General features: G+C 44.4%; 1 protein-coding gene across 1 annotated transcript; it reads right to left on the bottom strand.

Annotated features, from left to right (window-relative positions):
* Window positions 1-307: 307 nt before the first annotated feature.
* PERP (p53 apoptosis effector related to PMP22) lies at window positions 308-10772 on the bottom strand. Its single transcript, XM_013175524.3, has 3 exons — window positions 10436-10772; window positions 3318-3461; window positions 308-2676 (listed from the first exon to the last, which is right to left on the bottom strand). Exons 1-3 carry the CDS (start codon window positions 10644-10646, stop codon window positions 2441-2443), a joined length of 591 nt encoding a protein of 196 aa, XP_013030978.1. The 5' UTR covers window positions 10647-10772; the 3' UTR covers window positions 308-2440.
* Between the last annotated feature and the right edge of the window lie 2870 nt (window positions 10773-13642).

Here is a 13642-nt window from a genome sequence, read left to right as displayed (position 1 = left end):
AGACCACAATGTACTTAAAATGTTTGGGGTTCCTCCTGAAGTCGTGATGCGTTTAGGAGGTTTTGGCTTAGCCAAAAGTTTGCTGTGCCTGGTGCTTCTGATCAAAGCAGGCAGATGTGTTTTGCAGTGTATACTCAGTCTTATTTGACTGGAAAACGCAGTTGGTGCCTCCTGGATAGATGAGGTCTTTGACTCCCTTTTATTAACCCAACAGTTCATAGATACTGATACTCACATTAAGAGAGGAAAAGAATGGCTATTTTCTTGAGTTTATGAATCGAATCCATGAAACACAAATGACACCAAGTTTCTACAACTATCAATTAAAACATTTTAATTAAGCCACCACATTTGAAAGGAGTGCCACATACATTAGTATCACTTGAGAGTAATTAATGACTATTTGCAACAGCTTTCTCCCAGACATCTTAATTGTGTAACATGCTGCTTATGCTTCCATCTACCCAGTATATTCAGAACCAAGTTTATTTTACATTTGTGCTTTTTTGACAAGTCATGACAGTGCTTATAAAAAACATACAAAAGACTTAAGTTATGCTAAACCCTATTACCATACCATCCTCCCTTTCATTAGGAAGGGTGTTCATTTTCTTATGTCTTTTCTCCTTCTCAGCTTTAGCTGTGCAAGGATTTTCCAGACTTGAGATTCTCTTCTGTATTTTGAATTCGCTAGAAACTTACTGACATTACTCATAATACAGATACGTCTACACAGTATACCCCCCCCACCAGTACTGTACAGAAAAAAAGTGTGTTCTTAAAGACACATTTGTCACAAGTTGCCTTCTTCAGCAAGAATCACAAGCACAGTTGATTGTATATGCCATGACTGACTGAGCTTGTAACACTGTTCTGAAGTCTGCAGATGTCTGTACTCTGTAAAATTATAAAATACAGGCCTGCAAGGGGTGTTAAGACATCACCCAGCCTTTCCAAAGCAGGAACACATATAAAATGCAGAACTGCCAAATTAGAAAAGGTGTTACAAAACAGAATGGTATACAACATATAATACAAGATATATTGGGCATTGAAAAAGCTTAGATCTACATATCTTTGGTTTTACAGGATACTGATTAATGCATTGTAGCTCTATTTTGTACACGTGCATGAATACATATACCCACGCATTTGCCATCTCCTGAGTACTGGGTTCATGATAAGGGGAAAGCAGTCTTTCTTCCCCAGCTGAAGAAAGCCCTGACAAAGATTATAGACCTTAACTAAATACGCTGTAAGCTGCTCTGGTCCATGACAGACACAGACACAGCTTTGTCTCACTGGAAAGCAGTCGCCAGCTCCAGAAAGACAAGCTGGGAGCCCAGCAGGTTACGCCCTGAGACATGTGTCCGTATGAAGTTGGCATGTATATATTGTTCACAGACTGCTTTCCTATTTATACCTGTTATCTCCAGTGACTCACAAAACTTTCCCAAGCTTACCAATCCCTGGAGTACCTACAGTGTGTTTTAGAAACTTTTGGAGGTTTTCAACACCTTATGCTGAGGTTTCCCTCCAAAGCATGTCTGATAATTAAAATACTGCAGTTTTTAACGGGCAGACATAAAGAACAGTGTGTGTGTTTCTACTGAAAAGCATTTTCTAAATCAGCATCTGTCAAATACCATGTAAAAATGTACACATTTCAACATTTGAATATTTATTGGTTCTGTGACAATTAATATTTAATTCTATGTGTCTCCATCACAAGTACTGCAGTGGCCACAAAAACACCAATAAGTGTTACACTAGCCACCATTACACACACTAGCTCCATGCTTTAGAGGAAATCTCCATCCAACTGCAACAGATGGAGGAAAAAAAATAATTTTATTTTCCCCTTAGTTCATATAGTCAATAGTCAAAATAGTCCAGTAACAGGAATGAGAAGAGATTCTTAGGCAGCATGTGACTGTAATAGATTCAGTAAAGTTCCTTCCTTGGGACTGACTTTGGTGGAAGAAAAACCATTCTTTAGACGGACTGCATTTTTTTTCCTAGTTTTATTTAAGAAAATTTTGTTAGAGATGAAAACATAAAAAAAATAATATTTTGCAGGTCTCCCTTGTGGGTTGTTTAAAATCTCTCTCCCTCCTTTCTGAACTTGAAACCCTATGTCTTTATTCACAAGCAAATGTTTGAATAAAATAAGGGTGACTCAATTAGTTAGGAGGGAAAGGAGCAAGTAAACCACCTAAACAGAATTGACATGAGAATACATAAATAATACTTTAGGTAAAAGCTATTTGCTTAGAGATGCCAATGTTTTTACTATTTTTTTTTTTTTTACCAGTGCTAGTAAGAAATACTCTGAAGAAATAAGGTGGGTTTTTTTTCAGTCTCTTATAATCGCACCAAAATTCACAGCAGAGGTGCTCTTCTGTTGCTTTGACAGTTGATTGTAGTTGGAGTTAACCTTTCAATTTAAGTATGGTGCTCTCTCTGGGGAGGAGTAGTAATAGGTCGGCTTGATGTTTCCCAGGACTTCATCTTCCCAGTTGGGGAGGCAGCAGAAAAAGAAAGCGCAACCTATCACAACAACAGTGCTGGCCCAACCAAAACCGTAGGCCCAGCTGAACATATTATCTCCTATCAGTGGAATTTCTTCTGTGAATTTCACTGGGTAGATGACCAAGCCTATGATCTGGAATGCAGCTAAGGAGAGAAAGAAAAGAAAACCAAGAGTAAATGACAATGAATGTTGTTACTTTCCCCACTAAACAACGGTACCTGGAGATAACCGCATTGCCCTCCCAGGTATGTGAGGATTAGCTTCAGTCCTGCGATCACACCTGCATTCTTGCAGAGGTGCCTGACCTCTGGTCGAGGCAGGTCCCCACCTACCTGGCAGCGGCAGCTACAGCTGACATTGCCACCTTGCTGAGGCACTCACCTGCACGCCCAGACCAGCCCTGTCCTACTGCCAGGCACCCTGGTCCTCGTGGAGCCAGTTACCTCCCATTTGTACCACAGCCTCCCAGCTCCTCCTCTCCCCAGGAAGGTGGGAAGCACCTGGCGTTCTCAGCACTGAAGTCTTCGCGTGTGACATGCAGGGTCAAAGCTGGGTTTTGCTCCCGTGCACTAATTTTGGGAAAGTGTTAATCGAGAAAGGCTGCTGGAGCTTCCCTAACCATTGTCCTCTCAGCATAAGTCGAACTTCCCTTTTTTTTCCCAAGAAAATGAATCATAAACCAGACAAAGGCATCTTATTTCATGAGGACGGCACCATCTAGCATGTTTTCCTGCTGCTGCCCATTTTACACCTAGGACAGCCTTGTCTTTGCACCCAGACTTACCGACAACAAAGAGCAAGCCTCCAATTCCCCGCACAAAGTTGAAACGGAGTATTTCCACTGAGAACGCGATGACTGCGAGGGCGAAGCAGATGACCAGGATCACAAAGCCAACGAGGTACGTGGCAGCTGCTGCTCTCCCCCATCCTAGAAAAGAAAAGAAGAAAGGTGTCACACATAGCAGTGCACTGAACTGTAGGTCACTGCAGGTCTTCTGTTTCCTTTAGTCATTTCTTTGTTGAAGTGCTTTACCGTTAAGAAGCATGCCCTATGCCAAAGCAATCCGGGATTTCTCCAAAGCACACAGCTGCAGAGCAGCAAGGCACTGTCGCTGGACAAGCAGTGCTGAACTCCCTGCCCACTAATTTGTCCTGCTTAAAAGGGGGATCTAGTATAGCATGATAACGGAGATAACATCTCCAAATTCAGTATCTGTAAGAGACCCACAGCCATCTGAGCAGATAGGGCACACAACCTCTGAGAATGTAGTTTATCATTATCAGCCCTGTTTGACATACAAATTTACAAAACCACTTCCACACACGGGGCAGTATGAGAGGGGACAGGAGGGTACAACCACAAGCACAGCCACAACTGCTGGGAAGTAAAAATGCTGACAGCACACACCTTCCTGTCTGCTTGTTTCCGACAGGAATAATGTATGTGAAGTAAAATTAGCACGACCAAAAAGAAATAGATTTGGGATAGCCAAGCTGAGAGAAGACAAAGAGGAAGAGAATACTTTTGAAGATAAGTATCTATTCACAGCCCAAAATATTTAGAAAAAGCTAAAACCTGTGGGTGGAGAAGAAATAGCAGAGTCAAAGGTAAAGTGGAAGACTCATTACTCTGAGTCATTACTTCAAGGTTTGGTGGGACCGGACACCACACGGATGCCCAGGTTCAACAACGGGATCAGGCAGCTGCGGGCTGGGGAGGCTCAGAGGGGGAGCGAGGGGCCTGACCCCAGCCGAGTTCACAGCTCACCTGCAACACACCATCACGGCAAGGGGGAGAAAACTTCCAGCAAACCACCAGTAATTCCCATTTCACAGTGACACAGGCTTCTGAAAAGGCACCCGTTGCAGCCAGACCTCATTCTCTTTAAAAACTAGACAGAAGTTTGGGTGAGTCCAATGCAAACAACAGCAAAAGTGTTTCTGCCTGGAGGCAGGATACCTACCCACATGGCCTAAAGAACCAAGTACCTCCGGTGCTTTGGTTTCAGTGAGCTGTCATCACAGCTCACTTTCTGTGTCTGCATAGCACGGGTTTCGACGTGCACGCTTTCAGATATAGGCAGGGCCAGATCCCGAGCTCCCTCTAACGTAGGTTTAAAGGGAGCAGTGAGATCTGGGCCAGAATATTTTCCAAAAAAAAAAATAAAATCTTTCTTGTCCCAGCACAGCTGGAGTGACAAAAACAAGGAGACACCTTGTTTTTAACATAACCTCTGTCAAACAAGCCCTTGTTTGTGTAAAATCTAAGAAAAAGACAGTGAGACCGCAAACATTTTCCTGAGGAGTCAAAATCCTCTACCTTTACCCGTGTGCTCTACTGTTACATAAAAAGAAAAAGATAAAAGTAATTTGAGACAGAGAATGCAACACCACCACCACCTGAAGGCAGTCAGGTTGGCACAGAGAGGGCAAAGAAAAGGCTATTGTGAGAAACAAGACTCAAGACAGTGAAATGTTTTTAAACCAGCTCTCCTCAGCCTCCACACCTCCTGCAGGCAGCTCTGCGTGATTCATGCCCCTTGCCTAGCAGAGCGCTGCAGGGGCAGGAGGGAAGGAGTACACCCCACTGGCGCTTGGAGATTACAGCTATGTCACCGGTCCGATACCATCTTTTCCTTCAAAATCTTCCCTGACGTACCTAATGCAGGTATTGGGCATTGTCTCCACAGCAGGATTTATTTAGGGATAAAGAATATAAAAGGGCATTTAGCCATTACACACAGCCAGCCCAGGAAAAGTGATTCAGACTGAACAAACTAGGAATGCTATTTATCAATATCTGCCCTATTAAGGGAAAAAAAATAAAAACAAACAAAAACAGTGACAACAGCAAGAAACGCTTTCAGTTATCAAAGTACCTTCCCCTACAGTGCATTACATCCGCTAGCACAGTGCTGGAAGCCAAGCCTGGCATCTGGCCTGATATAGGATAGGTTGCAAACTCAAACACACCAGCAGACTAGACACCTTGAAGTCTGCTGCAACACAAACAAGACCGAAAGAGATACAGGCTGGAAAGTCCTCAGTGCTATCTCTGCTATTTCCAGACCCTACGTGCTTAGTTTACAAGGATAATGAGCTTTTTGATACAGCTCAGCCTTGGCTCCAGTCACGGTGAATTATTAGCTCGTCTCTGGCAATATGAGTGACAGCACATGTAGCGGTAGGAGATATCCAGTCAGGAAGATTGATATCAAACCCAGCTTCTGTACGTCTTCAGAAACGGGGCAGTAGTAGGCACCACCACTATGAAATTCACCACTTTTTTTCTGCTCACATGCAACAAAGCGTAGTGTTGGTGAGCCTGCATCTTCCCTTCTCCTGCTGGATTATCTTCTCCAGCAGCAGTTATCAGCGGCATGATGTTGACAAGAGCTGATAAGACCGAGACATTGGTGCTGGCCGCGGTGATGGATGGGATCTGCTCTCGGCAGGACTAGATAACAGCTATCGAACGGCCAGCCTGCCACATTAGCACTGGTGGGAAAAACAGCAAGAGCAGCCAAGTGTAGCTATGCACAGTGTAAGAGAAATCTCCCTAAATTAACCTCATCATCCCCGCACCTATTAAGACAGGCCCTCCTGGCTCCACAGGCACCCTGCCTCTGCCCACCAGTTCCTCCGCCTGCGGCTCCGGGCTGTCGGGGGGAGAGGTGTGTATTTTGTCTCCCACTGTTTTTGCTGGCCTAAGGGCTGCGGAGGTCTGCTTGCAGTCTGAGAAAGACGGATCAGCCCCAACGTCCAGCTGGTTTGTGCTCAGAAGAGCCTTGTAATCACGAGAGATTTTGCCAGAATTTATGTTTTCCATTGAAATAGAAAGTCCCTTCATTTGGCAGAGAGACGATTTCTTACTCAACCCAGACATAAATATGACATGTGTTTATGAAATCAAACAATAATGCCAAAGTAATTTGGGGCTGCATAAATAGGAGGACAGAAGAATGGGATAACAGGAGAGTGGCACGGTTTGAGGCGTTACCATTCCCCAGGTCAGCTTTGCCTCAAAGAAGAGTTGAGTTCTTCGCATCTAATGGGCAGAAATGTATTATCAATTAGGTGGTGTTTACAGAACATTAAAAAACTGTACAGGAGCTGAAGGGCTATAATTATTGGGAAGGGTTAAGAGTTTTATTATTCAGCTTGATCAATGGTGACTATGCAAAAGAACTAAGCTGCAAATGTTAGCATGTGAATAACTAGGAGGGATCAGAATTATTTGAAGTTAATGGTGAGCATCAGTAATAGGATGAAATAAAGGAAAAAAAATAAAAAATAAAACAAGAGCCTTAGTGTTAGCTGTACTTCCTGATTTTATATGGCTGGGCCTCAGCCTCAACAGGGAAGAGATGGAAGCTCTGCAGGGTAGGACATTTACATCTACATTTCCCTGTAGAAACAAATAAAAGGACTGAGAAAATAGTCTAGCAGGAAGATGAACCAGTACAGATTTGAAGTAACAAGCCCTTCTCATCTTTGTTCACTTATTTACAAAACCAAAAGCTAGTTTGTCAGCTTGTGAATAGCTAGAATATTAGGGTGGAAGCTTTTACTATGACATGCTTAGAAGAGATGCAGTTTTACATTGTAGTTATAACAGTTTTCTGTATATAAATCACAGTGACAATTTTTGTTTGGCGTTGAGAGCTCATAGCATGGAATGCCCAGAAAATATGCTTTAGTTGACAAAACAACACTGGACTGCGAGAATGACAGCACTGAGAGTAATATTTTCTTGCTCACATAATGTGCGAATTTCCATGACGACATGAGCAGTGAAGGAAAGGTATGTGCACACCCATCGTGAGCACAGGGCAGCCCAGAACTGCAGGCTTGCCAGGAGAGCTGGCTGGGAGTTAACACTAGGGATCCCAGCTCTCCCTTGTTTTTAGCAGTCCAGAAAAAGCAATTGTTATGCTACTGAACTTAAATAAAAGCCTGGTTTCAGCCATTTGACTCCAGCTGGAAGTCAGGAGAGGCAAAATCCTGTATGATTCCAGCTTTTAATGCCTCCCTGTTGCTTACAGTAGAGATGAGCCTGTCCTGCTCGCTGGGATCTTTCACCGGGGAGTCTCAGGACGCGTCTTCTGGGTGTAGCCAGGCACGCCGACTGCTATCTCTCTTCTATTAGCATTCTCTGAGTGCCTTCACCCAGCTGATACTCTAAGTTTGTTTGTCTAGAACACATCCTGGCAACATAAATCAGACAGAACCGTGCCTGAAAAGAGGTGAGGGTGCAATGAGTGTACCCATAACGTTCCTTTTTTACCTGGCCCCTCAGCCACGTTTGGCACATGCTTGCTGTTTCACCAATAATCTGCGGTATCAAAGTCCAGTCCTCTGGCAGCAGGGGCACAGTGGCAGGGAAACATGATTCACAGAGGCTGGGCTCCTAAGTCCCACCTTTTTTTTTTTTTTTTCTTTTTTTTTTTTTCCCCTTTCAGCACTTGTTAAGGCTCCAGATGAATGCTTCAATTTTTCTAAGTTGGCTATTGCGTACTTAATGAATACCAACCAGCTGTTAGTAATGTGAAAGAGCTCACCACCTCGGGATCACCTTAACTGCACACATACACACCCATCTTTTATAGCGACAATTCAAGCCAAAGTCACTGGGAACAGGCGTTTAGGACTGGGAGGACGTTTACACCCACAATTACTGTTCCTAACCTTACAGGCTCATCACTGTAAAGACGCAGGCAAACACCCTCTCCAAGTATCCACGCTGCCAACAATCCTCGTCATATCTGATGGCTTACTGATATGTTTCAAACACACAGTCAACAGTTTTATCCTGCCATGGTCCAAACTAAGTCATCTTGAGTCATATTATGTGCAGTGCAGCAGCCACGCATTGCAACATATTGATAAATACACAGATGCTGCCAGGCAGGTACTTCCCAGATGCAAACCAGTATAGAGCTTGAATCAAAATCCCTTCCCCACCTCCCTACCAAATGATACTTCACTCTTCTTTTTCCCTTTCCACTTCTTCCCTCTTATGTGGACTGTAAACATGCATTAAGAAGCAATTCAGTTTAGGAGACATTCCTATTTGCAAAACTTTGTTTGTCTGTTCCTGCCCCCTTTTCCCCATTTAAAACAAGTGACCGAACTGCTTTTTCTCTTTCTCTTCTTAGCATACATGCCACAGCTCAATTAAGAAAATGTCTAATGCAGTTTTCTACTAATGGAGATTCACTCTGAAGTCTTCTTCTCATAAGGAGAGGTGCAGGATAGTTAGAGTACAGTAGTTATCATATGCAAAACACAAGTTATGCATCTCAATTAATTTGCTTTTATTTTCCTGCAGCAGTGCTGTAAACGCCTGCTAGGCATTTTTTCCTTTGTAAATGCCCTCACCTACTTTGAGCCTAATTGCATTAGCATAGAAAAAAGGAAACAAAATAAATCAAACCTGAACTCATATGTTACATCCTGTCTCCAGATGTAAATAGTATTTGAGAAGACAGTGGCATTGATTTCCTCAAAATTACAGAAGAGGCAAAGTCAAATTGGTCTAAATAAGCCAAGGATTTAAATAAGCTTTGGTTTAAGATTAACTAAGCAAAGTCAAGGATACTATTCTCCTGCTAACTAGAGAAAACTGCAGAAAGTCACTTTGCCCCCAAATGCTCGGGACTGAAGCGAAGCACACACCCATCGGCACTCGGGGACGCGAGAGGCAGGGTCACTGCTGGAGAAAGCAAACCTCAGCAGCTCCTCTGCATTAGCAGTTCTTCTCCGTGCAATGCAAATTTCAGCCACATTCCCGCACTAGCTTTTCTGCTCTGGGTAGTGGGGCAGATGGGTATTTTCATCGCACCAGCCAGATTTCTTTCACCTTCAGTTAAACCCACAGCCATCACCTGGCCTTAAAACGAAGCCAGTGCTTTTGCAAAACATTCAGGACTTAGCAGAGGCATGAGTGTCCCAGTGGCAGCCTTCTGTGCACGGGTGGCAGGGGATCTGTGCCGGGAAGCCTCCCTGCCTGCACTCGCGCAGGCTGCAACGCTCCCTTCCAGCTCTCCAGCTGCAGTCCCCAAGGTACCCTAGTCCAGGATCTTAAGGCGGGTCTGCTTATGGTTCCAGAAATATTTTGTTTGAGAGAAAAGCAGACGTAATCAGACCACAGCTAGGAAAAAAAAAAGGAAAGAAAGTCCCCAAGAAACAGAAACTGTATGTGGTAAGAATGTGCGATGTCAGATAGAAAAGCGGCTAAGCAAGTTAAAACGGAGGCACAATTATTCCCTGATTTAGGTCCCAGTGCAATACAGAGGCATATACAGGAAACAGTATTTTTTCTGTCTGCAAAGCCACGCTGGGCCATTATAAGCTGCAGGTCGGGAGGCATCCCTCAGCTAGGCAGGGTTAAGGTCCTCTCTCCGGAGGCCCGGGGAAGGCACCTTTGCTGCTGCCCAGGTGCCCTGCATAAACACTTCTTCCCTTTCCGTTCGATCAGCGAGGCCGAGAGGGAGCTGGTTACTGCAGGGCGAGGCTGCTGGCACTGCAGGCTGCAAATAACTGATAGAAAGTGAACCCGTGGCCAGTTGGCTCCCTTACTTTGATTATGAAAGAACTTTTTTTTTTTTAATTAAAAAAAAAAAGGCTCCTTACTGACAGAAAAGCCTGCTCTGAAGCAGTCTGAGGACCTGTGTTTCTTTGCTCGTTTAAGCCCTGAGACAGTGCTGGTACCGGTTCTGCCCAGAAAACCCCATCCCAGCAAGCAGCTGCACCAGCAAAGAAGCGTCGGGACCGCTGTTTTTCCGACCACCTGCCGAACCAACTCTTTTTGCAGCCAAAGCTCCCCCAGGGTGCAGCCACCGGAGCCCGGCTGCCGGGGTCCCACGCAGGGGAGGGCGGACTCGCGGGCCCCCCGCTTACCATAGTCCATGAGGGATTCACAGCTCCAGTTGATGTCCTGCTCGCCCCGCGTGCAGCTCTCCCACAGCGACGCTTGGTGCACGTAGGGCTCCGACTCCGACTCCAGCCAGCCCCTGCCCGCCAGCGCGATGATGCCCATGATGATGGCCAGGCCCAGCAGCAGGGGCAGGAGCCACCGGCACCTCCAGCAGGCGAGGGTGCACACCACCATCCTGCCTGGCTGTCGGGGGCACCTGGAGAGCCCGAGCTTCGCCGGTAGGGCAGGGTGGGGTGTCGTAGGGACGCTCCTCTGAGAAGAGAGACTGCCGGTCTGTCCGTCTGAGCTGGGTTTTAATGCGCGCCGGGGGAGGAGGGAGTCCCACCCACATTCCTGTGACTAAGCGTGGCGGCGGCAACCTGTGGAGCTGGAGGAATGGAGAGGAGAGGAGAAGAGAGGAGAGCACGGGGCTGGGTCCTGCTCCTCACCCTGCCCCTGCTCCCTCGGTGCAGCCTGGAACAAACCACCGTCCACTTACGCTGCCCGTCCCGTGCTTAACTCCTTGCTAGCTGCTCCCCTCCCGTGTCCAGCCTCACTTTTCGGTCGTGGTCACTGGCACAGTCTTGTGTCCTGCTGGCCTTTCGCCCGGGCATGGGGAAAGCCAAGACTCTCGTGAGACACTTGAGCCACTTGGATGGACACCTCGGATGGCTCTAGAGTCAGGGCACATCAATGTGCTTGATAAGCTGGAGTCCTAAAACGCGTAGTGCTGCATTTTGCTAGGGGCATGTTCAAAACCAGATTCTGCTTTTCAGGTTCCCAGTCTATGTAAGCCTTGTTTTGACTTTTGTTTTGACTACTGTCGGTGTTACATGGTGGATCACTTACCTTATACCTGACCTCTGCGCGATACCCCTACATTACACCCAACAGACCCTCCCAAGAGTTTGTCTGTCTGTCTTTCTCACCACCTCTGCAGGTGTCTTCTTGGTAGCTGTAAATAGCCACAGCAAAAACTTCAGGTTCTTGCTGTATTTCACAAGCCCTGCCCTCTCTCCAGGTAGTTAAATTCATTTTTCTCCTCTCTGCTCACCGGATGAAGACAGATAATCATTACCTAAAGTTAATAATACTAATAGTGTTAGCCACTTCAGGTACTGAACACTTACAATATGTTGCTTAACAATTAAAGTAGTCAATTCCTTGCCCGGTTTTTGGACAATTTGAATGCAAATGAGAAGAAGAAAGGAAGGTGTTATTTGAGAATGGGAACATGACATTATTGACAAGGAAACAGCTCATCGTAGCTAACACTTGTCTGGCATTAAACTTAGCATTAAACAAACACCTGGTTCCTAATGGCCGTCTAACAAGTGCTTGATTGCAATTGTGCTTTGACTTTCAACAAGCACAGCGCACAGACACAGTCCAGGAGTGGTACTCAAGACCCCTGTGCCCTATGCCCTTATATTTCCCCATCCTATATCTGGCAATGCACCCCAGAGGTGACCAAAATGAAGGTTTCCACACCACATGACATAAATGCAGACTCAATATTTTGGTCATGGGAGAAACACTTCTCCACAGTAATATCTACACACATCTCATCATGTTACCCCATTGCCCAGCACCAATGCAAACTCTTGCCATATGAGCAGACGTGTGCCAAACACGGGATTCAGGATGCATGTGTTTTTGGCACATAACTCACATACATTTGGTTGAGTAGTAGAGCAGCTTCAAGGCTTCAGCAAAGAGGTCAGTAGGACAGCAAATATTTGAGGTCTGAAGGGCTGAAAAAGATTACTGGGTAGGGTGGATTATATGGGTTTCAAGGAAGATGCAGAGCTCTAAGGTCGTATTGCAGTGCATCGCATGAAATTTTGTCACAGCCGTGTCAAACATGCTCAAACTGTGACCCATGTCAATTCCTCAGAAAATACTCAGAGGACTTGTCTTGTGGGGAGGGATGGTGAACCTCATATGAGTATTGATTTCTGGCATATGCCAGGGAGTGGACTGTGATGCTGGAAACAAAACAAGATGATATCACCATAGGGAAGCTGCAAAAATCTCAAGCAGGTTACCTCAAACCATAAGAAGTTTCACCAACCCTCTCAGCATTCTCTTCAAAGTTCCTACCAGAAAAATCAAAAAAGAAGCTATGCATACCTAAAAGGTATGTACTTGTATGTACTTGTTAAAACAAAGTGAGAGAAAAATCAGACAGTGAGAAGTATTAATTCTGTCACTGACAATTAAAGTATATAATTTATATTTAAAAGTAGCTTCCAAGATTATTTCCATATTTTTTGCACAGCATGTGACTTTCCAAAGTGTACAAATAAAAGGGTGTAGCTATGAGCTATTGTTTTACTGAGAACTGACTGAAAAAGGGTATTTTTGAGTTGATGGTTTTAAGAATTTCCATTTCTGAATACTGTTGAGGGACCACTTACCCCTTCACTGTCTCAAGGACTTTTACTGTCAAGTTCATATTGTCTGGCAAAAAAATGAAGGGCTAGTTTTAAGATCTAATCTGTCTTTGAGTCATCTATCTGGAAAATGTAATGGCCTGCTTGTACCTGCATACTAACTTGAACTGTGACAAGGTATCAATTTACTGTTTAATACACATACATACACACATAAATAAACAGATGCATATATGCATACATATACACATGAAGGTTGATTAACATGCACATATGTATATATGTATATATAATGTGTGCATTTGTGTACATATATATGCACAAAAACACTTCTGTTCTTTTGTACTTTTGTCACCTTTGTACTTTTTGTTCGTAACTCCTCTTTGACCCTTCAGTTCCTACCACTGTTTCCATACAATACCAATTCAAATCATAACTACCTGTGTATTGTTCTTGAAGCCTTGATTACCACAACTTGGTCCTTCTCAAATCCAGCTGAATCATTGGCAGCACACAGCAACCAAAACAGTCTTCCTCATCCGTTCCTGACATCCACGCTCACTGTTCATTCCAAATAGAGCTGTAAATAAATTTTGCTTAATCTACCAGCATGCATAATTCTTCAACACATAATGTTTGCATAGAGGAGAAAGGCAGAACTAGCTTTTAATTTTTTTTGTAACTATAGCAGAACTTTATTTGTTCAGTGCTGAGAGGTGATTTTCCAGCAGCTCACTATCAGCAGCACTCAGAAGCAGGTACAGAAGTTTGTTTTTTTTTTAGTACAAAAAATAA

The sequence above is a fragment of the Anser cygnoides genome, chromosome 3 (assembly GCF_040182565.1).
Source record: "Anser cygnoides isolate HZ-2024a breed goose chromosome 3, Taihu_goose_T2T_genome, whole genome shotgun sequence".
NCBI classification, from domain to species: Eukaryota; Metazoa; Chordata; class Aves; order Anseriformes; family Anatidae; genus Anser; species Anser cygnoides.
The sequence above is the reverse complement of the archived record's forward strand: the minus strand, read 5'-3'. Positions and strand labels throughout refer to the sequence as shown.

Bases quoted from the DNA above. Each gene is read 5' to 3' on its own strand.
- PERP (XM_013175524.3), bottom strand. From the start codon at position 10,646: ATGGTGGTGTGCACCCTCGCCTGCTGGAGGTGCCGGTGGCTCCTGCCC. The intron at 3,462-10,435 runs GTAAGCGGGGGG...TTTCTTTTCTAG, and splicing joins TGAATCCCTCATGGACTATG to GATGGGGGAGAGCAGCAGCT. The intron at 2,677-3,317 runs GTAAGTCTGGGT...TTCTCTCCTTAG, and splicing joins AGGCTTGCTCTTTGTTGTCG to CTGCATTCCAGATCATAGGC.